The 27,178-nt window shown below is 39.6% G+C and overlaps 1 protein-coding gene across 1 annotated transcript in view; it reads right to left on the reverse strand.

Moving 5' to 3' along the window:
- Window positions 1–27,178, reverse strand: part of naaladl2 (N-acetylated alpha-linked acidic dipeptidase like 2) — a 372,313-nt gene that overhangs the window by 90,022 nt on the left and 255,113 nt on the right. Inside the window, exon 12 of the mRNA XM_084547593.1 lies at window positions 17,048–17,194. Within this exon, the coding sequence (XP_084403719.1) occupies window positions 17,048–17,194 (147 nt within the window). The remainder of the gene's footprint in view (window positions 1–17,047; window positions 17,195–27,178) is intronic.

Genomic DNA, 27,178 nt, shown 5'->3' on the forward strand with positions numbered 1-27,178 from the left:
CCACACAATTCTTTATGTAAACAACTACAATGTCAGTATGTTTCAGGCTAAAGTAAATATTCAGAATGAACACATGACAAAACACATATTACTTTCTGATAATGACATTTTTCAAAAGTGCTTTTAGTCTCACATGGGTCTGATGACTAGCGCACGTTTGTCGGTTTTCTTCACTGGCATCCTATCTGCATAATACTGTATGTCCATTAGTAAATATATGGACAATGTATGTGTACATTTTCTGAGCCTCAGCCCTAACGGCGTCCTCCAGAATACCAAATGTTAGCCTATCAGTCTGTGTTAGGGCTGCGTAACAAGAGAACACACAGACAGCAGTGGCACTGGGGCTTTTTGCATGCTTTCAGTCATGTATGATCCCATTACGCTCTATGTGCTAGATATGAGGGCAACGCAGTTGAAGGACACTGAGTAAAACCTGGTCCTGCGTGCTGCATATCACAACACGGAACCAAATGTTTACTACAATACAGACTTAAACAGGCACATAAGCATGTCTGCACTGACACGTCCAGAAATACACAATGACCTAAAGACACTTGCTGAACCACTTTGAAGACATAAATGAGTGCACATATGGGGAATTAAAAATGCCTGCTTGTATGGACAGGAAAATCTTGCTGACCCTGAGATGAGGGCTATACAGACATAAGCGTTTGCCTGCAAGCCTTCCTCTAAGTCCTAAATTAGCCGTAGGGTTATGAGTTTGAACTTTAGTTGACCTCAAATGCATACATCTAATGCATTTTGAGACATTTGATATGGAAACAAGGTTATGTCATTTCAAAGAGAATAATATAAAATAGCTATAGCTTGAGCTGCATTCAGAGAGGTAACTCTAAGAGACAAGACACAATGATTAGGTTTATTCCCTTGAGTCGTTTAAAATAATGCAGTTCAACTTAACCGGCTGAGTCCGTTTGGAATGAGCCTTCAACTTTAAGGACGCTTTTCCCTGACCATAGCTGTACACATTTATGTAACTTTTACATTCTGCTTAGAAAAGAGAGTTTGATAGTTGGACTGAATGGACAAGGTGATAACAAATTAGCAATGTAAGACACTATCAGCATTTTCCAGGTGGACAGTGTTCAGAGAAAATAATTGATGGTGGTTAAATTAGACCTGGATATAAAGAAACAAATACAATCAGAGTGAGAACATAAAGCATTCGAAATGCAATTGGATTTGGCAGACTACAGGTAGTCGGCCTTACCTTTTCAGAAATAGTTTTAAGGAAAGAAAAATCAGACTACTTGAAATGTCAGCTTACTCCACCTCCACTTGTTATCTCAAGCTTCCCATTAAAATGCTGCAAACAAGTTTCTCCTCACCAAAGAAAAATAAATAGAGCCCATATTGCAGCAGAGCTTCAGGAGACATTTGACAAACTAGCGTTACTAATGTTAGTCTACACATGCTTTAAGCAATCTCCAATTATTACGTGACTCTCACCTTGCATATCTTTACAGTCACATGCAAAAGTTTGATATTTAACCATGGATAAAGATCTAAGGATTTACTATACTAGCTAGTGGAGCTAGTGGAGCTATTTATTATGAGCTTGTCCGTTTATGGCAAGACACTATTATGATGGGTTGAGGTGAGGGGCCTCTGTGGATCAGACTTGTTCCAGTGCATCCCACAGATACTTGATCAGTTTGGGATCTAGCGAATTTGGAGGCCAGGTCAACACCTTGTGCTGTTCTTCATGTTTTTTGAGTTGTTCCTAAACTGTTTTTGCGTGTGTTTTTGTGGTTATGTTTGTTTGGGACTTTTCCATCAAAAATTATAATAAAAGTTAATAAAGAAAGAAATTGTTAGGTTTTGTTAAGTGCTTTAACCTAACCTTGGATGGGAGATTGGATGTGAGCCCCAACCCCAGTGAGAGTTGCGCACTTTGTACGTCCTCCATCCACCGAAGCCACCTCATGCTGGAGGAATGTCACTACACAGCATGAAGAAATGCCTCGTTTCATTTCCATCCTCTCCTCCAATGATTCCAGAGGGTCTGGTAGTTTGGCTTGGGACACATTCTGGCACCGTCTGTTCTTGAGGAGGTAATTGATATCAATACTAAAACCTCTAATCCAGTTGATTGGACTGAACATCTGTTGAAGTTGTATATGAGTGTGTGTGTGTGTCGGTGGGCGTGCTCGTGTGTGTGAGCGTTCGAGAGAAATGGCTGCTGCTGAGGTAGGAAAAGGAGAGAGATTGAGAGACCCTTTCATGTCCTATTAAAGTGGTATGGATGTCAGACAAAGGGGGTAAGATACAGATGGGGACAGCAGTAAGAGGGAGAGAGAGGGGTGATTGAGATTAATAACTAAGGGATGCAGGGAAAGGTAAACCCTTAAATCAGTTTACCTACTTTTTTATTTGCAGAATAGGATTTACTTGTGGACATTAATCTTTATTACGAGGAATTTATAGCATACATCAAAGAACTGGAAGTTATAGGAGGATACTGTATTTTAATGGGGAAGGTAATTGACAGCTCTGAAAACCTACTTGACTTTTTATGGGTGTTGCTGAGTTTGCTTGAGGTTACAGTTTACCAGATTGTTTTCCTTCCAGTAAAGAGAGAATAAATATTGCTTCGATGAAGAGAAAGAAGAGAGGATGTCAGTGGATAGGACAAAATAGCAAGAGCAGGAAACAGATTTCATGTAAGAAGAGAAATTGAGCTGTGGGGGAGAAATGAAGGATACTCGAAACCTTCATGCATCATTTTATAGTGCTAGATTATAGTGTTACAGAGAACCGTTGAAAAATCAGGTGTAAATGGGAACCAGTTTTGATTTGGCATTAATTTGCAATCTGTGTCCCATTTGGATAATAACACACAGTGACAGACTTTGCATTTATACCAGAATCAGAGTTTCTGTTTTCGAGCATCTCACTTCTATTGTGTGTCTGTATGCAAATTAGGCATGCAGAACTGGGTTCTTGTCAATAAACATGCCACGTTACAAATCACAAGAAGCAATGCTCTTGGAGGATTATTAGGAAATTCAAATCATCATGTGATATGTTTAAAGAATGCACATACAGTGTGGCTAGCATTAGTCAGACAGAGAAGCTCGCTAAGTGACAGGCTGCTGTCTCTGTCCTGCTCCATAGACAGGTTGAGAAGGTCATTTGTCCCTTAGGCCGTAAGACTCTACAACGCCTCCCTGTGAGGAACAACTGGACTTAGGTCATTGCTGGCAATACTGTATATTTTTTACACAGCATTATATATTCATATTATTATATAACTTAAATATCTTTATATCTGTTTCTATGTGATGTAGCTACTGGACACCAAATTTCCCACAGGATAAACAAAGTATCTATCTAATCTAATCTTATCCAATCTGTAGCAGCGGTTGAACTTATTTTTTCTCAACCATAGAGTATATCATGTGCCACTTTTATCCATGCCTCTGAAATTCACTGTTTATGCATTTACACCAACATTACACCTTCAGTCATACTGTTTTAGCCATTTAAAATCAATTCATTTAAATTCAGAAACTAAGTAATGCACACCATTGTAGCAGTGCTACAAAAACACGACTATAATTTTCAATTACTATGCAGACAACTTTTAGTTTGGTAGGTGACTGGTAAGTTGGTTAGCTGTAAATCAGTGCAATACACATTAATGTACTGTGGCAAAGCATCTGAATACATTTCTTAACTCTCTATTAAAGGAACAAAGGACAAAAACAAAGGTGCATTTCACTGGAAGAGAAAACATAAGCCAACAATAAAACTGTTGTAAATGTCCATGACAGCCCTATTCAGAACTGGTATTAACACACGTAACCCAACGGCAGTGACCAGCTTTAGGTGCACGTGTGAACATGTCCAAGAAGCATTGAAGACACATTTGAGACTGGATCACTCAGACCACCTTTTGTATAAATAACACACCACTTCTTGGATAGTTTGCATTGCATGTTTTGTAATTGAAGAGAGTTTTATTACAGCGAGCAGCTAAGGAAAGGGGTTAGGTAGTCCTTCATTGAGATTACTTGACACTAAATGCACTAAATTACTTGGCACTCAAGCATAATGTTGCATATATATATTGTCTATATAAATCGGCACCATCAGTGGCATTTAATAGTACTTCACAGCATGTTGTAAGATAGGATAATGTAGCCAGGATAAAAAAGAAAGGTGGTATATCTGAATCCTTTTCCGTGTACAGCAGCTAACGGTCTAACAACTTTGACAAATTGTCGATGTGAAGCCTCCTTTTTCTGTTACCGCAGGACTTTTGGTGAGTGTTTAATTGACTGCTGTCCAGAGAAATTTTCCAGAGGACCATTTCTCTACTAGCGTTAGCAGATGCCTTTTCAGATGAGTATGCATTGCAGTAGTACTTTCGTGGTATTTCAACACTGACTTACATATTCAGCATGTCACAGTAGAATGGGCTTCATCTTTAGGGAAGTATTTCCACACACTTGATGAACCACTGCTAGTTTGCTGCAATGACCCACTGGGCTCCTCACCTGTTTTCTCAGAGGCGTCCATGTTATCACGTGATCAGTGACTAATCGACTTCCTGCTTAAAGCATCATGGCACAGCAATAAAGTCGACTCAGAAGTACAACCACTAACTGGAAGCATCCATACAGTACACTATTAAATGCTACCTACTTGTTATGATGGACTTGGTATCGTTGTGTTCTCATATCTCAAATCTCAGCTGTTATCTAACTAGGAGAAACAGTAGCAGACAAAGACCCTATTATACTATTACAAACCCTATTATGTGTGCACTGTTTATAACTGCTGTATATTTGCTGTATGTGAAGACATGCACAAATGGAAAAGAGGATAAAGAGAAGATTTGGGAGGATGTAAGATTTACCTTGTCTTCAGCCCTCCCTGAGCTTTCTACTTATCGCCTTTTATGATAAGCATTTTGTGAATCAAAGTTGCATGGGATTTCAGATGAGACAAATCCAGCTGTCAGGTGAGCTGATAAGTAACTGTACATTGTGAGTTCAGCCTAAAAACAAGCTAAGTTTAGGCATGATGAAACATCTGGCAAATGCCTTTTTGCTACGGCAGTCAGTCACGCGTGCTCAGACACGATGCTGGTGGAGTGTAAAACTTTGTTCAGTGAGGTTATGATGTGCATCATGCTGGCAGGAGAGAGAAGAGACAGCTACGTTGCCAACAGTGATCGTTTAAGGAGAAGTAATTTGATGTGTGTGGGAAGTGTAAACATCAAACATGTCACCCCATCAGGGTGGAGATATTTGAATGAGGGTTATTGTATTGTTGGTGATTTCAGTACATCATTTTACTACTACAGTACTGCAGCATTTCTGTGTCATTTTAGCGGTCTGATCCATTTTGCTAAAAAGTTCTACTGTTGCAAGAGAGGTTTGTTGAAACCTATAGCGCCCACTGGAAAACATGAAAGAATGTGCTTTGATGTGAGTTCTACAAACAGGAAATCAGAATGCATTAAGAGATGGACTAATATCTACTTGGTAGTTTGTGTGGCTTTTCTTGAATACCAGGCCTATATGTCTTCGCTTTATCACAGAATAAAGAAAATAAAGAAAACGTCAACATGATATACCGTAACCCATATAATAGAGCATACACATAGCAGAAAGGTCAGATGTAAAGTCTCTTTGGTTTCATTTAATAACAGGTAAAGACTTTCTCAGTGTCTTTAGTCTGGTTTATATTTCCGCAGCTGGTCTACGCAGTACCTAGCAACAGGCTATGCAGGTGACAGCATTTATTCCTGTGTGCACCATACTCTGTTTATTCAGTTATATGGTATGGATATATTCGTAGGCATGTCCAGATTGGTTTTGGGACATCGGTATCAAGCCCCCAGCCTCCAGTGTAAACATCGCTTGGCTGCCCTCTAGTGGCTCGGAGAAGCCTTGCGCTTAAACGTAAATGATGGCTCCTACATGGGTGGTTGGCGAGATGCTAGTAGGAGATCATCATTCAACTGAATATGCTGAGTACACTCAGGTAAAGGCAGCACCAAAGCAATGACAAACACTGAACACAGCGTAAAAGAAGAGAAAATATTCCTCTTGACAGCTTCAAGGTGAAAAATATAACAGAGAGGGTTACAGAGTTTACTGTGTTGAATGACCATCCCATTTCACTAGAAGAGAACACAGATTTTCACCATCTGTTAGTGCTTCTGGAGCCAAGGTACAAGCTACCCTCTTGACACTACATTAACTTTGACAGTCCTGTTTATTTCACTTGTTGGTAAGAAAAGCCTTAATGAATCTTCAGGGGAAGTCATTTTGTTTACTTAAGATTAGGACTTGGATCGGCTGATACTAAATATTTAAAGATCCAATCAGGGGTCAAAATAACTTGATCGGGACTTCCCTAATGGTATGTACATTAACTGGCACAATATACAGTTGTGTGCCACAAATGGTCATTGTGCAGGCCTCACCTGTTACAACAACATACAGTTCCTCAAATCAAGCATTTTCTAAGTAGACATAAACTTGTCCATCTTTCTGTTGAACATCCCTGCGACACCAAAACAACTTCCTTAACATCCAACACCGAATGCGTACACGTCAGCATTGCTAATCCCCTGTTTGACAGGTGATTCCTGTCAAATGGAGTTCACAGACACCAAAGCCAGGAGAATGAAAGTAAAAAGGTCTGAATAATTCTCTCCACATGGCAAAAATGTAAAGTAAGGCTTAAAGAATGTTTACAGTCAGAAATAACTGCATTTTTGTTCTGCAAATATAGGATTTGCCACATGGAAAGGATGGAAGGAAACAAACTGTGACAGGCTTTTATTGCGCTTCGGGAAACAAATTCATGCTGAAACACGGACACTGACTCAAACACGCAAGCAGATCAAACAGCATGCTCAGGTAACACGGAAAACCTTTGTGGTCTTTTCACCGTGCCCCAAATTGCAATGAAATGTGAGGAAGGCTGCAGATACAGAAGTGTGAGGTAAATTTTTTACATAAACAACCTGCTCTGTCATGACACAACTGCTAGCAGTTTTCAGGATAATCTGACTTTATAACATACATTAATTACCAGCTTGTAAATATTATTTCGATTTTGAGTGGGAGAAATTACTTAAATTTAATCTATGAATGGGAGGCAATGGGTGGTAAATGTTAGACTGACTGACTGGAGGTCTGTTATCAGTGTTGTGCCAGTTCACACTAAACAAGGACTAGTTCAAAGTTCAATTTGCCCAGATAAAAGTGAACTACTTTAAGTTCATAGTTCACATATTTCAATTTAGAACCAAGTTCATAGACTCTAAAATGAACAGGTTGCGTTCATTTTATTTATTTACTCTGAGCAGCTTCGAGCTATTCTTGTTCAATAGAATCTCTGACTGATCTGCCCATCCATCCCCAGTCCATGATATTTTTTTCCGCCAGGATCTGTACTGCTTATTTAAATAACCATTGACTGTATATACTAGGAAATAACTCAGCTGTTTGTGTGGATCAGTTGCTTCTGCGGTGCCGGAGGAGGCTTCTCTTTAAGCTGCACCAGCGATGCTGTATGCCGTAAATCGTACGTCGGCTGACGGCGCTTTTCCTGAACGGGGGTGAATATTGTTATTTCCCTTGAGACTGAGTGAAACTCACGTCTACGCTCACAGTTAGAAAGAATGATGTTCAGAGTTCACAAAAATATGAATGTGTTCAGTGACATGCACAACACTGTCTGTTATATAGGATCTGAACTTGGCTTTTAAAGTTTCCATAAAAGACACAAAAGTAGTCACCAACACTCACTCTTCATGCTGCATAGTCAAGGTTTTAGCTAAACATCACTTTGAACGGAAAGACAGTTGGAAGGAAAAGTGACCCCGTTTGGAAACAACATCTTTGTCATATCCGTGCTCAACAAGAAAGCACATGTCTGCCCATTGGTTCTCAGGACTTGAGTGCTTGCTTTGAAAGTAGCAGCAATCTTCCGAGATTTTTGAGACCACAATATTACACAACAATCCATCTTGCTAGGCTCCAGTATACTATGCTCTAGGGGTTTTAGGCGTGACATGCATCGCTCCTAAGGGTGCCTTTAATTTTCCTAAAAAAATATGTCAGAACTTTTCAACCTGGGACTGCTGTGTTTAGCTTGTGATAGACACCGATACAGAGATGGATTATCCAGCCACTTGCCAAGTACCTCCCCTTATCCAGACAATTTCCAAAGAGGACTTCCCACATGGTTTATGTAAGAGCCACCTGTGTGTCAGGTTAGTGCTGCAGCTTAGTTGAATGTAGTGAAAATGCATTCACACCATTGATCAGCACATTTTTTTCCATTAAACTATCATAATCCAGGGCATTCTCAATGTCAGTTAAATCAGTGAGGAATGGCAAGTCCATTGATAAGTTTCAGCAAACCTGGGACACACCTACCCACTTTTGGCTAGATTTTGCTGTTAACTTTCAAACACCTCTAAAATTGTCTAGTAGATCACTGTTGATTGGGTACCATTGCTATCACCGTTACATCTGGTGTGAAACTGAAAGTTTTTCTTTAATGTCTTCTGCGCTTTCTCTTTTATGCTATAAAGTAAACTCTGCAACCTCTCTGCTACATCCTCTGGAGACTGAGAAGCCTTTTGGCAAAGATATATGGTAATTTGCACTAATGTTTCAAATTTAGTGTAGTAATGATTTATTGATATTAACAACCCAGGATGATATTCTCCGTTTCCAACCTTTTTCCTGCTCCTCGCTCACCCTGTGTCCTTCACTCCCCCCACAGACTTCATATGTCCTCTCACCTTCAATTATACCCTCTTCAAAGTTGTAGACGGAATTACTTATAGTGAGAGATGTCAGATGGAGATTCGAACACGTGCACGAACATTGGTGTGTGTTAGTGTGTTAGCTTGCGTAGCTGGTCCAGCCGTATCATTACCATTTGAAGCACCAAAGGACATTTTGGCCCGACAGCTGTGCAGGGGAGAGCTGGATGCAGATGTAATATCCCTCTATCATTCCTCATCAGCTTCTGACTTGCAAGATGGTTGGAGGCACTGACAGGTATCTACTGCCACTTAACAAGACTCCATTTACTGTGTTTTACAACCGAGACATGCAGGCAGAGAAATGCCATTTGAAGTGGACCAAATGCCACTGAAAATTGGTGTAATAAAATGGTATTTCCCCAGCAAGACGCAATAATAAATCAAGCGATGTTTTCCTGGAGTGCTTGTGTGGTGTGATGAAATTGCAGCCAAGTTCAAAGCATCTTGTCAAATATGTGTTAAATGACTTGTTTATTGACATATGTGTGATATGTATCTTACTTGCTTCGCTGACACTTGTTCAACACAATACCGGGGTAATGCTGGCTAAGGAAAACATCTCTGTAAGCAGTCCTTAGTGCAGAATTATTGTCACAGGTGACAGGTGAAACTAGGTTAAAGTTATTACTACCATAGTGGCAAGGCGAAATGCATGTGTGCTTTTCCTCTGCATGCAGAAGCTTGGCCAGTTCGCCAACTACTGGGGCTAGTAACCATTAACGTGCTGGAGGAATGAGGGAAAATGCTAGTTCCAGTTCGTCACATAAGCATGGTCTCTAATGGAACTTCACTCAGTTTATTCAGGCAATATTTTTTGTGACTCTATTTTCATAGAACATCAAATTCGAATGGCTGTTGCAACTGAACTAATGAGGTTTTACACTGACCAGCCACAACACTGAAACCACTGACAGGAGGAGTAAATAACCTTGACCATTTTGTGACAATGCAATGTTCTGCTGGGGAAGTTTTGGACTTGGGATTCGTGTCAATGTCCTTGATGGCAGCAGCCATCCCCAGCAGGATGCAGCCTGACACAGGCACACACATAAAACAATGGTTTAGGAACAACTCAAAAAACATGAAGACCAGCACAAGGTGTTGACCTGGCCTCCAAATTCACTAGATCCCAAACTGATCAAGTAACTGTGGGATGCACTGGAACAAGCCTGATCCACAGAGGCCCCTCCCCTCAACCCATAGGACCCAAAGGCCCCCAGTAACAACATTCTGTTGCCACAGGACAGGACACCCTCAGAAGGCCCACGTCCATTCTCTGATGAGTCACAGCTGTTTTGGAGGTGCAAGGGAGACTTACACGATATTGGAAAGGTGATCATAATGTTATGCCTGATCGGTGTATGTTCTCCGATGATTCATTTTGGATGATTTGCTATTAGTTAATGGCTTGACTAGTACGACAATTAAAAAAAGTTCAGTCGCTTTTATACTTTTGTGGAGTCCTATAACTTGGTGTTATTGGTGCAAAATACATTAAAAGCAGGTATATTATTGGATGATACAGAATCCGAGACTATAATCCCGTAATGAAGATCAAACAAAACAAAACTGCAGAAGTGCAGCATATTCAAGTCAGTATTTGAGCTAAAAATCTGTACCAGACCTCTTGGTTCTGAACAGTTCACAACCTAGTTCAGACAGAGTTAAATTACATTAAGTCTAATTGGCCAAGGGTTGTTTTATTGCTGTGTGTCTTTGGATCGGATTCTAAAGGGGCTCTATTCCTGCTTAGATTATTTTGTGCACCATCTCGCAGGACAAAGGACTTTGGAGTATGTCTTTTTTCTCTCGCTCTCTTTTCTCTTCTTACAAGGTTTCAACAGGACATCTGAGGGTGACAGTTAAATTAAATGCCGGCCTTGCACCTAAACCAAGGGACAGAAAACCTAACCTAGGTGCAATGAGACTGTACAAAGACATCATGTGGATGCTGATAAACTGCGTTTGCCTTTTTACAGGGTGCAGTTTCAGAGTCAAAAGGGGAAGGATTCACTGAAATGAAACGAGGTATAATGTCTTATGAGTTAAATTCTACATTAGCTGTGATGTCACTGTTACTGTGAATAGATTTACTTATACAAGTCAATTTGCAGTGCCACAGTTATGTTTTAAGAGTGTACTGCTGTTTAAGGTAAATTAACATAGTCACAAACGGCGGGAACGCCAAGCAGGAAGATGTTGCAGCCCTTGTCCTTACAATTTTTGAAGGACTATAATTGCCTGAAGAGAGTTGTTCCAGTAATGGCCTCTGGTCTAAACAGAGTACATGCCAAAGTCAAGATGAAGTGCCCTCTGACTCTATTCATTTTTCTGTCTCCCCACCTGAACCTGAGTGTAGCCCTTAACCAAGGAACTGCAAAGACGAGGAGATGTCAGATATTCCTCTCACACCTCAGTGGCCTGTCTGAGTTCTTTTGCAGGTCCCCAAAGCCAAGGCAACTGCCTGATGACACATGTCAGAGATGACTCCCACGCGTAGCACGAACAGGATGGAATTTTACTTCAAGATTTCTGCACACAGCGGTGAAGAAAAATACACCGAAGGAGCTTTTCAATTCTATTACAATATATCACAATTAATGCTTAATGCTTATAGTGTCCACTGCTTGCCTGGATCGGTCCAGTCATGTCATCGTATTATGGTAGGGATGTGTGCTACTGTGGTATGATCTGCAGATTCTAATCATCTCACAAATGCTAGTATGCACCCACTCGGATATAAATGAACATCTTTATGACACTTCAGCCACCGTAAAACAAGCATCCAAACTTCGCGAAACAAACTTTGTAAAATGTTGCAGGAGGTGAATAATTATGGGATGGCGCGGGGAGAATAATGACTGCACACGGGAGAAAACTTTCATGGGATGAGAAAAAAAAAAAACAGATGTTAAACGAGAAAACGAATGTTCAGTGAACCACACTTCTGTCACGGAAACGCTATAGCACTGCTACAAAACATCTGGCGGCTTCCCAACATATTACCAGCACTATAAGCCTGTTAACTCAGCATATGAGGATGAATGAATACAACTGCAAACACAGTACATAGAGGTCTGTTTGGAATATTGAACAATGCTGTGAAACTGGCATATTGCCATATAGTATGTGGCCATATGCAATGCTGAATATGCTTAATCTCAACAAGCCTGAGTGCATATAGAATTGTCTGCTTTTGGCTATGACAAAGGCCTTTGAAGCATACTCACAACAGGAACATTACCTACATGAGTTCAGCACACATGTCCTTGATCTTCTGTAATATTTGCCCCGTGCATATTTTTTTCTTAATAGGGATGGTCAACCTTAAAACAGAATAGACAACAGAACAGATGTTCCTTTTATAAGTATGCTTCAAGGGCCATTTTCATAGCCAATGGCAATGATCAACAAATTTCAATTAACTGTGAACAAGGACCAGCGTCTTCTAATCGCTCCATAAAATGGGCAACAAAGATTTCACAGTTTCTTCAAACAGCATTGGTAGTTGCCAGCAACTGGTAGTTGCCATTATGTCACATCCTGTTTCTATAGTGTCAAACAAGTAACTAAAACGAAACTTAACAAAAGAAATTGACACTAAAATGACAGAAACCATCCTTGAAAAAAAAATGTAATTGACGTGTATTTTAGTTTGGCCCAAGTCCCATCCACTAACATGGAGGGGGTGGAGCTTATGACCTGTAAAGGACTACATCAGGCTATTCATATTTAAAACTTTATCAGAATTTATGTTAATGATAAAATAAAGCAGAGAAATGGAGGGGAATGAAAGTGAAGAGAAAACACCACAACCTAAATAAGTGCACAATAAAAATACAACAAATATAAATATTAATAAAACTAAGCACATGTCAGATTTTATGCAGATGACATCCAGCTATTATTGTTAGTTTGTACACTATTCAGGTAGAGCCAAGCAACCTTGGCAAAAGTGATTCCTGTGCTGCTTTCAGGAAACAAACACCTGTTTACCTGTCCTTGACCTGTCCATTAATATGGGTAGTACTGAGGAGAGGCCAACTTGAACAGTGAGGAGCCTGTGTGGACAACGAATTGTGGTTCCCAGCAAACACCACAGCATGGCAGACGGTCCAGATACTCCTGCAGACATTCAGCAACAACTCTGCCTTTGCCAGATAAAGTCCAGCTAGGGGGGAGAGGGGATTGCAAGTCCCGTCCAGCTCAGATAAACTAAAGAGAGACAGTTCTTTTTGTCTCTGGATGATTGGTCCTCTGGTCAACCTGTGATTGCTCAGTTCAGCCAAGGCTCTGTTTTGGCAACACAATGATCAAACAAACTGGCTACTAAAGTCATTAGAGGAGTCAGTAACCATTGTCCCCACCAATACTGTTGTGTACCATTAACACAAACAAACCAAAAATCTAACTTCAAGTGGACTGAAAGTATTTATACACATTTGGGTGTCTTTTACACTTAAGAAAAACTTATTAAAAATATTTAAATGTACTAATATTGTTTTCAAAGATGTGTGGAACATTACATAACGGGACAGAGATGTGTGACTGTGGTAAGGAAATTGTGAATATGTACACAAATCTGTAAATGGGAAAAATGTGTATTCAAAAAACAGGATATCTTGGATTTTTAATATAAGTGAAAACTGTAAGTCTTCACGTCCAAGTACCGGGTCTATTTAGGGCACCCTGAGACAATCAACATACAAGGTTTTGTTAATTTTTGAGTGAGAATATTACACACAAATAATGTCTAATGAGTAAATTATTTTAGGTGACACCTTTGCCAAAATGATATGCTCTAAGTACAGTATGTTGGAGAGAAACTGAAAATCAGGTGGTATCACAGCTCTACTCCCTCCTCCTCAAAATAAGGGTCGTGACAACAGTGGTAATATGGAGTGGTGGGAAAGCCAAAGTGCCGATCACAATCTGTGTTCAGTGTGTGGAAGGAAAAAAAATGATATGACTAACACACGACTTGATGGAATACAAAAGTGTGATGTATACGAGCGTTAAAAATAACTGAGCATAATTTGAGTGAACCGTTTTCCAAACCGACAGCGTTTTTGACATCCAGAGTTCCATTTGTAACATTAGAGTTGAGCAGAACAATACCAGCTGACAAAAGCAGTTTACTTAATGATTATGTTGTCAGGTGCTTGTCAGGGGCTGCCTTTCAAATCTGACTTTGCATGAAAAACTGTCTCTGTGTGGTAGCTGCACAGACAGCCACTGCAGCAACAAAATCCACCCAAGACTTGTTGAAGCATAACAAACAGCATCTGCACAATGACGCAGATATTAATGTTACGTAACTGTCTCCACATTATGAAAATGCAGCTTTATGCAAACAGAATGTTAATGCGAGAGGATTGGAATGTGTTGTAATGGAAGCAAATTCAACTAATTCGATATCACACGCTGGTTACTAATTAAGATCATTTCTTGTACTTGCTCAGTGCTTACTGGACATTTGACCTTTCTCTTTACAGCTGAGCTCATCAGCTAAGATGTATGCACGGTAACGCACTTGTTGGAATTATTAAACATCTCAATAAAGGAAAACAGTGGTGATAACATGAACTTGGAGGTAGCAGTATTTCTATGACTATATGTGTTTACCCGATAATGCCAAATGTATTACGTTTGATACATGATTTTGTGAGATCTCTGGAAGACCCATATTATCAAATAGTTCCCTGAAAAACCTGTCATCTGCCCCCTGGTGGATTTATCCATGCTGTGCAGACAGTATCAGGCTTTTGGCAGCCATTCCCAAAATGGCTGCTTTCATGGGCTGACTTTCTAGTTTTTTGCAGGGAAAACTTGGCAAATTTTGAAAACCTCTAATGAATTCATACTTTATGCATTATGCGATAGTAAAATCATGTTGAAAAGTTGCGTGCAAATGTGACAGAGCAGGTACTGTATATATGGTAATTTAACTCAATCCGTTAATAATTGTTTTGTCTTGCCAGTTCTTCTGATTTAATTGACATTGACATTTTAAATATTAAAATATGCATTTATTTATTCCTGTCACTTTGTCTATCTGTAGATATTTATGTTTGATTTTAAATGCACTGTAATGTTGCATAGGTTTGCTTGGTAATTGTCTTTTGTTGTCCTCAATTTTCACTAACACAACTAAATGGCTGTCATAAACTATATAATATATAATAACCAATTCAGTATGCAAACATTTTCTGCATTAGTGCATCTTTACCAAAGCAAGAGGAGGAAGATTTTTTTTTTTTTAATGTTATTTCATATGTCTGGTTCACAGCTTTAAAAAAAAAAAAATAGACACCAAAAGACTCTAGTATAGATATAGAATGGATAGTTTTAAATTTTATTTTTTTTTTGCAGTAAATCCCTTCATAACAGGAAAAAAAATGCTTTTCAGTTCACAGCTTTGGCAGAAATATCACTCTCATCAATCCAGCTCGCACCAGTTCTCAGATAATATCCAGATTGATTCATTCCCAAACCACTCAGTGTGAAGCTGTGGAAAACAAGTCGTATTCATGCAAATAATAGGTTTATTTATTCATGAATTCATTTAAAATTGCACATGGCAGTGCATTATTAAAGACATGCATTTGCACTGCGAAAATGGAAATTGGCCATTTGAGGAGAAGATTCATTCCATATTCTCAGTGGAGATGTCCTGCAGGTTCACATTTTCCTGCCCGGGCACAACTAATAGATATCAACTAATAGTTGTCTGGCACAAAGCGACTCTGCTCTTAATGAAACGAATCCCTCAAAAAAATTTTTTTTTTAAAAAAATGAAAGAAAGAGAGAGATGGCAAAAACATGTATGGTGCAGTACATGGAGGTGTGGTCCATTGAATGCTGCACAGTTTAAAATAATGCAATTGGTAAATGGTCTTGTTTTAATCTAGTTTTTTTTTTCTACCTACTGATACTCAAAGCACATTACAGTCACAAAAGCGCACACATTCACCCACCAGTTCCAGGCACTGGGAGCAACTTGGGGTTTAGTGTCTTGCTCAAGGACACTTTTGCCATGTACCAGAATTTAACTGCTAACCCTTTAATTAGTGGACAACGCCCACTACCCATTAGGAGGGATTAAATGCAAATTCAAAGAATTAGTAGATATCATTAAACATTATCTACCTATTTTTCTTTTTCATATAGGCTATTGTATAACCTGCATAATTTCAGCATTTATATTTTTGCACATAGAAATTGTACTATTTTCTACTTTTTAGAATTCTGTCACTGTCAGTAACTCGAAACTGCCAGGAAAGTCTTACAGTATTCGAAGCTTTTTAAATTCAGTTCCTCGACATGTTGCATATTCTCCAAGTTGCGCTGTGAAGTCTTGACAGAGCCTGTGTTGCATCTACTCTCTGTCCCGCTCAGCCTCCCCAAACTCTGAAGTGCCGAAATAAGTAGTACAGAAAATTTGATTACACAGTCTAAATGTTGTTGCGCTGATGTTAATCGGTGCATACAGGGCATTTCCCAACAGAGTCAAGCATATTTGGGTATCGTACTACTTTCTCTAAGTTCAAGTTTTATTTGTCTCTTCTAACTGAAGCCAGTGTTGTGGGTTTCACTCTCCACTACCTATTATTTTCAGGTTGTAAAGATGCCTCAAGGGCAGATAAACATCACGAAGATCTCTCGCACTAATTAAGCTCAAAGTTGCCGTCCCAGCCAGAAGTTCCAAATTTGAGTGGGCCACCTTAGCTGGGGCTAAATCTCTGTTTCCACCCCAAGGCAGTGCAACATCAATACTGCATTTTTAATGGAAGTAAATGGGGGCATGCATAATTTGTAAGCTCTGTGATGTGCATGTGTTGCTTGTGAAGGCGTAATCTATATTGCAGTGGGTTAAAGTGAGTTTGTAAATGATCTTGATATCTAAATTGACACTGTTGCAGATTGTTATAACATCCTAAGTGGACAAAGGACAGCTGTCATACACGGTGCGTGTTTTCATTATTTCTCTATCTAAAATATTAAGGAGGACTTCAACATTTAATGCACACAATGCACTGACAAGTGTCAGAAACTGACAAACAAAGTATGATTGTGTCCTGGCCACATGCCGTAGCTTTAAAATCCAAGAGTCTCATCAGAAAATAGAAGGTGGTGGTAAGAGTAGTAGTAGTAGTAGTAGTAGGCAAAATGGGAGGAGCGGAAGGAAAATAGTTGGGTGTAGGGGTTTGGGCATACCTCTTCTGCTTTAGTCTGCTCAAAGGCAAACTCCATGGTGGGCACAGCCAGTTGGTTGGCAAAGAAATTCATATCTCCAGGCAACTGTAGCGAGCTGACATTGGGTCCAGGACAGTTTCCGCCACGAATGCAACTCAGCAACTGTCTCTAAAAAAGGACAAGAGAAGGAGAAAAGAGAAAAGAGGGATGAGGGAAACACATTGGAAGATGCAACAAAACAAATGCCATAGATGTTTGCATGACACACATTCATACATCCTGATTTAGATAACCCACAGTGCAACTTTAATATCAACTTGGGATTCCTAATGAATCCATCAAGTCCCATATGTCTCTCAAGTGTTTGGTGTCTCAAAGGGAATAAACATTTGTTTCTGTGATTTGGTTTGTGTATCTCTACTTCTTGTTCCTTCTTCCTTAGGAAAAAAAAACTATTTGATAAAAGCACCATTTCTGTAAAAATGTTTGAAGGCTGGAACTAATCAAAATTGTCAAGGACAAGGCTAAATTGTGCTAAAGACTGTATATTGCAGAGAAGGGCTGGATTGAGGTGAGGGTGTTACTCTCGCTAATTGCCCAATTCAAGCTTTTGTCACCGTTCTCCACCACTACCATGTAGCCTGTCACCTGGGTTGACTGCTCTCTGGTGTTATTTCTAATTGAAAGAACAACACTGCTGCTGTTACAGAAATTGCAGAGGCTAGAGTGGGTAATGAAAGGAAACAGAATGCAGCAGTCAACTGGAGGCTTATCTCAACTGTCCACATCCTCTGAGTCTGCCTGATGTCACTGTGTTCTTCTGTCACACAGCATTTAATTAGAGTTTCCTTTTATCAAGGTCTGTCAAGAGTGGTGGTGTCCAATCATCCCAGCTACTGTCACTGATGTACTGTTGTCAGTCTTATATATATATTTATTTTTTTAACCTTGACTCACATTAAAAATTCTATTTAATCATGCAGTTTTCCATTTAGTCCCACGACAAGACTGGAAGGGCAAAAACATTCACATGGATATCAGTATTCATGAAGGCCATTTCATTACCTACTTCCAGCTGATAATGGAAATTAACAGGGTGGGAACAAATGCTTGTTCATGTGTGTATAATTCCAATGTTGATTGAGATTCATGGTGAGGAACTTACACAGAAAGGACAGAATCATCATAATGTTGATTGACGTATTCAGCTTTCCTTTCGCTTAAAACAGCTTATGAGTGTGTAAATCAAGTGAAGGGCACAATAGGTAATTATTATATATACAATCATGGCCTCTATGGCTCCATAGAAAAAAAGAGAAACCTAAAAAAACATAGTCAGATTTCATCAATTCAACATAAATACAAATATATTAGAGCACAGGAAGTACAAATGATCTCTATCTACACTCTTCGGTCCATGACCTGGTAGCGTTAATCTCATGGGCAAAAATGTCATACATTCCACAGGCCCACACATATCAACCAGTACAAGGCATCAATTGGCAACAATTTTATGAATTCAAATGACAATTAATAAAATTACTAGACTAGTTGTCCAAACAACAATTAGGAATCACCAATTAACCTACCATGCACCTTCTAGCCTTTGGATGCAGCTGCCAACCCGGAGAGCTTTTGCCAAACCAAGCATGAAGGACTACAAATTCATCGAGCATGCTCAGAAAAGTAGCCAACCTCTGTTTAAATTAGGTTAAGTGAAGTCAGCAACACAGGGACGTGCCTTGATCTTCAAACAGGATTGGATGTGATGAGATGGTCTCAATTGATCTATCGTGTGTCTGGACATGGACCATGCATTTATTTACCAGATACAGGTTTATACTTTATGTACATACCAGGCAGTACAGTGCTGTTGTGATAAGGCATTGATGCTTCACAGTGAGAGGGTCCAAACCCACCGGCTGGATGGGGCCTTTCTGTGCAGGGTTTGCATGTTCTCCATGTGCCTGTGTTGGTTTTCTCCTGGCTTCCTCCCATCATGCACTGTGGATTAACTGGTGATTCTAAATTGCCCGTAGGAGTGGATGCGAACGGTTGTTTGTCTCTAGCCCTGTAGTAGACTGCCGACCTGTCCACGGTGTACCCCGCCTCTCACCCAATGACAGCTGGGATAGGCTCCAGCTGTTGTTCTTTGTGAACTTTCTGAATGACTTTCTATTAAAGTTTTTGACTACTCACCTCTGTCTCTTTTTAAACAACAATAAAAAACTTATCAAGCAACAATTGTTAGCTCCATCATGGTAAATGACTCACCCCATTATCAGCGTACTTAGTAAATTATAATCATCACAGCTGCATAGCTGTTTTAAATGATTGAGTGGAACAGGCTTAAAAAACAACATCATAATAGCTTTATAATAGCTGTATTTTTAGGGATTACTTTTTTTTAGTTTGCTCTAATTAGATCACTATTTTTGTTAAATAAAAATTTGATAAAAAAATTGTTTTTATTCATTTCTGCTAGTTAATCTTCAAATCAAACCTTCTTTGTGCCATTTCGTTTGACCTTGTAAGTGAGCATTTAAAACATAAACTCTAGTTTATTTTATTATATAATATGAAACACACCATACAATGTGCCCTCAGCAGGTTTCCAGTAATTTTCAAATAACCTAGTTATGTCAGAAATCAGCTGCTTTGTGAGTCAGATCTTAGTCAAACTGAAGTCATAGTGACTCCAGCTCAAACTTGTCCTGCTAAAAGCCAAGACGGAGGCAAACACAGCCCTTCAATGTGGAATGCATACAGAGGTAGAAGCAATAACAGCAAATATTATGTACACTATAGTGCAATCCAATTCAATAGATCTGTAATCACTGCTAAGCTTAACCACTGAACAATCCAGTTTGTGAACAAGTATGCCATTGGACGAGCACGGACTGACCACCTTGTATTCAAAAGAAAACAATAGACAGTGGGTGGTTCAGTGGAAAAGTCTTAAAAGTGCTAGCCACTATAGATTAAGCCATTCAAAGATCCAAAGGTTTACACATTAAATAGGCTATAATGGCATCATTCAAAGTGGACCATGTAGATGAGATCATTACAGACTCAACTGAAACACTGCTTCCCCATAAACAAAATACTATGATATTTTCCTTGACCTTCTGATGAACGTCTGAAGTTCAATGGTTATGTTGTGGAAATCATTTAAATGCAGAATGGTTGATAATGAGGGGGAGTGACAGAGATCAACAACATGAATTGTGTATATACCTCAAGCAGGTTTAAACTGATTGGTGAGAAAGGCCTCTATTGTACTATAGCGGATAAATTGGAACATTTGATATATTCATGCATGAAGAATACATACATTTCTTTAATCTTTAACACTTAAAACTGATTTATCTAGTTTCTTGTATAGTATACATTTTAAATTTGATAAAAAGTAACATTTCGTCCCTATGAAAATGTCATACCAAATTATAATTATTATTATGTGACCAAATTATCATATCATAGAATGATCATTTCTAAACCTTACAATCATAATCTATATTCCATCAAAGGGCATTTAATGAGATATTTACATCCACCAATCACATACCTAATGCTAGTAATTCAAGACGTGCTAACATCAGCCTTCTTTAATGGTAGCAGGTTCTGTAATCTCAACCTATGCTATTGACGTATATATGAAAGGTTACATCTTAGTACCTGCAAAACCTAATTCCCTTTGGGGTTGGCTACCATTTTGCCGGGCAAGAATAGTTTTGCCTTTCTGAGTGGAGTTTGCATGTTCTCCTTGTGCCTGCGTGGGCTCTTGGTGATTCTAAACTGGCCGTAGGACTGTCCAGGGTGTACCCCGCCTCTCGCCCAATGACAGCTGGGATAGGCTCCAGCCCCCCTGCGACCCTTCCCAGGTCAAGTGGCTACAGAAGATGAATCAATGACTGAAATGTTTTGAGGATGTTTCCCATTTACAGTATTTGAGCATTCCTAGGAATTGCTAGTATAGGTAGTAAAAAAATTGACAGGTAAAAACAGTCAGGGAATGACTTTGGCTATGGTTATTAAAAAGGTGTATATAACTGCAAATCTGATGGTATACATGCTTACTGCATGAGACTCAAATAACACAAAACATGTCCGAAGGGCTACTTTCTGTCTCACAGCATTAAAGGTCAATTCCTATGAAAGTGCAAACACTTTCAAAATCCCAGGATGCACAAAAAATGTGCAGTCAGCACTCTTGATGAGCGTACAGTCCAACTGACTGATGAAAGTTACGTCACACCAATCCTGACACTGACATTAAATCATGAAATGCAAAATTATCTCAATTCCTTGTGACACTGGGCCGAGTCTGGGTCAGTTCTATCAACTAGTTGCCATTTCAAACTGGAGTTCGTGTTAAGACGCCAGTAAGCTACGGCTATTGCCACAAAGAGGAAGAGGAAATAAAGGTTTGAGAATGTGAATAGCACTGACAAACTTCTTTGGTTTTCATATTGTATTTACCTTTAAATATTCTACTGATTTTCAAGCTTCGTAATTTTTAGATACTGAAAACAGCCATACAGCGTTTATTACTTAGTGGCAACACTTTCTGTTGTCTCTCCTGCTGTGCAATCACATGAGTTCCATACAGTGAGAAGTATCTATATCACAGCTGGACTGAATGTGTACAGAGCACTGGGGCGGAAGAAGAGGATGTGGCTGGGAATTAGTCCGCTACCACTGTGACCTAATGGTTGAAAGTGAATGGATGAATACATTAATTTGTACCAATAAATCCTGAAGGCTCACTATTGGAAAAGCTTGGTTTTTCATGTAGAGTGTATTTTGGAGGGGAATGGTCTAATTGTGTCTTACACTGCTGAAACACAGCAGGTTTAAGAACACGACAGACATTCAGTCTGTATCTAATGATTTTTGATGCCATCTTATATTTTCTGTATCAAATAAAATATTTTAGACTGCTGTGCCTGATAAGAAGCTACCTTTATCAAACTTTTGATAGAATCTAATGTGATCAGAGGTTATGGCATTCACTCGACACTGAATGGTCTGTGGAGCTTTTGATTTCCAACAATAATATAAATGGGGAAAAAGAGAAGAAACACCTCACCTTTAGTCACGAGGCAGGATTAAATATAGAGACAGACTATCGTTCCATCAGCTGGAGCAAAGATTTAAAGTCTAGCCATGTACCTCCTCTCTCCTTTCCCCTCTTACAACAAGTCACAGTGCATTAAAAAGAGTGTTGAAGGGGGGAAAGAGAAACAGAGACAGTTAGAATGAGAAGGAGAGTCCTTTAGAGAGGGAATAATAAAAAAGAGAAATACAAAAAGGGGAAGCAATGGGAGGAAAGACAGAATAAGTGAGTGAACATGAAGGGATAGAGTGAGACAGAGCAGAGAGAATGGATAATTTCAGCCTGTGGTGCCACACCGGGAATCAATATTTAATTTCTTTGTCTGCTATGATAAGGAGAGAGTGAAATCATTTTGAGATCTCAGCTTCCCACTCAATACAGCTCAGTCCACAAAACCACATGTGCTACATAGAATGGCCTACTGGACTTGGGCATCAAGGCTCGAAACTAGATAATCTTCTTAGTACGTTGAGAATATTCTAGCTTGAATAGGGTTATACTGCAGACGTCAATAAACACAATATAAATGCGAAGCGTTGCATGCCCCCAGGTCAAGATGAGATCACTCCAAGCAGCAACAAACCCACTCAATTTTGATGCTGGCTGTCCACTTGATGTTGCAGCCCATGAGCTGCAACTTGGAAAGGATTGGGTTGCTCAAACGAAAATGGAGAATAGTCATTATAATGTCATTATTTAATACTCATTCATTCATTCATTCACTATCCGTAACCGCTCGTCCTCTAGAGGGTCTCGAGGGTGGGGCAGATCGCCAGTCTATCACAGGGCTTGCTAATTCCCTCCTTCTGATCATTGTGCTGGTAATCACGTTGAAAATAAATCCATAATGGAGCAGATATTAGTCCTCAAAGAGATAGTGTGATTGGGAGCGTGACTGGTTTGATTGACACGTCTGGTGTGGAGTGACTGACAAGCTGTTTGGGTGAGATCCAGGAGGGTCATTCAGTGGTAAAGTCGAGTCACTGGTGCTTTGTTTTCCTTCAGCTGGGACTCTTATTTTGTCACCAGCTGTCAGTGGAGTAGACAATAGTTTCTCCAGATAATTTTGCTGCAGTCCTGCAATCAATGTAATTGTGGTCTGTCCTTTAGTTAATTTGACTTGCACACCATGACAAGATTAAGATATCTTTTTTTTTTTTTTTTTCTTTCAATTTTAATGAACTTTATTTAGAGTTTTAGCAAGTGGAATAAGCACAAAGCACCTTGCCTGTCAGTCATTCAAGGATGCTTTGCACATACTTAGTAGGTCCTGGGTCGAACAGGAAAATATGACATCAAATCAGTCATCTAGCCTGTCTCTAGGCTTCAATTCAGCTCTAATGGTAAAACAATAGATGACGTTTTTTCTTGGCATGTCCAGTTTTAGAAAATCTACAGCAGGGGCACCTAAAACTTGGGTCGCGATCGACTGGTAGGTCGCAAAGGCAGTGCGTGTAGCTTGTGTGCCATCGGAAAAAAAAGACTACTGCCTTTCTTAAAGGGACAGTGCTATTTTTCTAAAGGTGCAGTGCAAGATGGATAGAGATTTTAGCACTGTAGCAGCAATTAAGATAACTTAGGGTAGGGCATGAAGGTAGATCACTTTGACGTGGTAAATTGTAAAAGTAGCTCGCAAGCCAAAAAAGTGTGGGCAACCCTGTTCTACAGCTTACTTATAAAACCTTGTACAACCTTATAAAACCTTTCCCCAAACCACCTGATTCAGATGTGTTAACATCTGCCTTTACTGAACACATGGAACTGATCACTACTTTAGAGATAAGATTTTGGTAAATAGTCTTGTATTCATATAACATTGTTCTTCCTATTGGTACTCAAAGTGCTTTACAGTCACACTATGACACATATACCCATTTGTTCACACATTCACACATCTGTGTCAAGTACTGGCAGCAACTCAGAGTTTAGTGTCTTGCTCAAGGGCACTTCAGTGTGCGGCCCATGTAATGGGAATTGAACTGCAACCCCCTCTCCCTACCCACTCTTTCTACTGAGTCACATCCACACCATCAAAGCAGAAGCAGAGGGTGGCAGAGAATGGCCAAGCACTGAAATCCAAATGCAATGCACCGGAACAACAAAGTGGTAAATGACAAAAACAAATTTGCATTGTGTGTGTTTGCGTGTTGATAATAATAATTCTGTTCCAGACTGTGGTCTTTGGAGAATGCATTTGCAGCTGTTGAACTAAAAGGCAATTCAGGAATGAATGACAAAGAGATAGAGGACAGGAGAAAGCGAGACGAAGGCACTGAAACCATGGAGTCTAAAGCTAATCTTTTTCTCTTACTAAACCAAAACAAATGAATACATAATTCAGTCAGTAATCGCCATTTTCACGTAAATCTGTGAATATTTCTATAATTTTTCACATTGTACACGACAGCAGGGTGCCGTGAAAGAAGTTGGTTATGTTAAAGCCACACCATAGATTCCATGTCCCTCTGGGCACAAGGATCTGTGAGCGGCCCGCATTGGTTTCTGTGACATAAATCCTTTTATCTGTCTAAGTCGGTGAGGGTTCCCATGGACCATGTGCAGACATCACTTTGTTTTCCTCCAGCTGTCAACGACTGACTTATCTCGACGGTCGATGTCAGATATGGGGGCTGTTGCTATTAGCAGTGAACATTTGTGACAAATATGAACAAAGTACAACAGTTTAAAAGCCGTGGCTTATGTAATCGGAATTACAGCAACCTGTGCAACTGCGTAAGTTTCTTCTACACATGTTGCTGTTCAAAGAGTAATTTCTCTGTGTCTCATGTTTTTTTTTTTTTTTTTTTTAATGAATATAGCCTTGTAGCCTGGCTCAAGATAAAGATATTCCTGTTTTAATCCATGTTACACAGCTCTGATTGGTTGACGTGCCACAGAAAAATGTCTGGTAAGAGTCTGATAATAGTATTCTGTAGCACTGGTTTACATCCAGTATGAACAGCCAGCAGAAGTCCCTATGAATTTTGCAAACGCATTCACAGAAAATTTGTTCAAGTTAATGTAAATCACAATTACACCATGAAAGTAATGAGGAGATCAGGGCAATTAGTGATGAAGGACATGGGAGTATGCATTCGTTCATGCATTTCCCCAGTCATGATACATTTTTCCCAGAGCAATTGATCAAGCGATTGCTGAGTGGTGTAAATGTCAACCTTCCAGAAGATTTCAAAGAGAAACTGTGCACTTAGGGAATAGGCATTGATTAATCTTAGCTAACAGCAATTATATGTTCCAAGGCCATAGGTCATACACAAATTAGGGCATAATCGCCTTTAATTAATTTCGGGGCCATCTATTAGGTAAAATAAATCTCTCTGAAATATAAACGCTGGTTATTGCACTGCAACTGCTTCCATTCTTTACCTACGGAAGTCTTACAGAGCCACGGCAGAACAGGCAAGCTAAGCAACTGCTGGAACAAATGCATCACACCACAGCAGCTGACAAATGTCACAGCCGCAAGTAATGACAGTGCTCATTCTTCACCTAACACACATTTTCATATGCGTTCCCCTACTTATGTTCTGTCGCTGTGATATGAAACTGTGATGGAAGGGCCACGCTGCAGTAGCATAAATGCCTTCTGAGGCCGAGCAGCTTCTCCTTGTGATTATGCAGATTCATGGAGCCTGGCGCAGTCACACAATGCCTTTCCTGACAGTACAAGAACTATGGTAATTCAAACATATTGCCAACAGCGTACTATTTCAAATATTATGCCAAGTGTGCTGTCGAACCAGCTTGGATGGCCATAAAGTCACAGACTCATTCTGGTGATTTATTCATATTTTTTATTTTTTTTTGCTGGCTTTGCGGGAGGATACACATAAATTAAGCATATAAATTAGACATCCTTGCATATCCCCTAATGTGGACGATGTTCATATTCACCATTTACAGTGTGATTCGGAAGCTGGCCTATTGTCACCGCTTTCTTTTTGTTTGAAAACCTGTCATGGTGTCATAATTCAATTAAATTTCGGCCTTTATTTTTCCAGCGGACGCGTGCTCCACGAGGACAATTTGTCAGAGTGAATGCAAATTTCATTTAAAATCCAACATTATGGAAACATGCTTAGATCTGTGGCATTTGAGAAACATCGTGTGGATGATTTCAATTAAGCACGGTTATTGTTTTTGAACCAAACCGCCTTTATGTGAGATTAGACTCGGAAGGTTTGAGACTGGTGTATACATGCAGAAATATTACTCTAATGGTAAGTGATGGTAGTTGTAAGTAAGTTGTTTTATTCTACTACATTTCACCACTGAGAGTAAATTTGTATTTTCTGTAAGGACGATTTTTAATCATCTCGTCTCTACTGCGTTTTGTCTACTGCGTGGTCACATGGGTATTTTCTGGGTGGATTTACTGAAATATAATAGACAAGATAAGTTTTGACTGAATGTGGGTTGTGGATGCTGATCACTGCAGGCAGTCAAAAGCTGTGGTGTAACTAAAGAAGCCGGGAACTGGATCTCCAATTTCACTTCGTGGATGAAGCATAAGCAGCAAAACAAACCACTAATCCTTGGCTCGTCGCTTTACTTTTCACCGAAAAGCCTGCTCATCTCAGACCTGTAGTAAATCTACCGCTAACAGCTCCAACCGGGACTGAATGCAAAACAAATGAAGCATCCTTAATTGATAAATCCATATGCTCGTTTTAAAAGCAGAAAAGCTCCGCAATGATTCCTGCTGCACTACAAACCTCAGCAGGATCAATGTTAAGGCTGCACGGACCTAAATCTACGAGAACAGCCTGAAGGTGGTGTGGTGCATAGAAGTACTGTACCAAAATTTACTTTATGGCACAATGTGAGCTACAGCAAATTGTAAATATTTTTAAGTGCGTACTTCATTTCCCAATAAAGCAGCCCAACACAAAGGATACATTATGTTGTACTGTCCAAGAATGACACTGTAATGTTTTTCTCCCATACAGTGCACCCTAGAGGACATGTCACCATGGGTCTTGTTTACTGAAAGGGCACTCATTATGGAGTCG

Source organism: Chelon labrosus (assembly GCF_963514085.1).
Source record: "Chelon labrosus genome assembly, chromosome: 7".
NCBI classification, from domain to species: domain Eukaryota; kingdom Metazoa; phylum Chordata; class Actinopteri; order Mugiliformes; family Mugilidae; genus Chelon; species Chelon labrosus.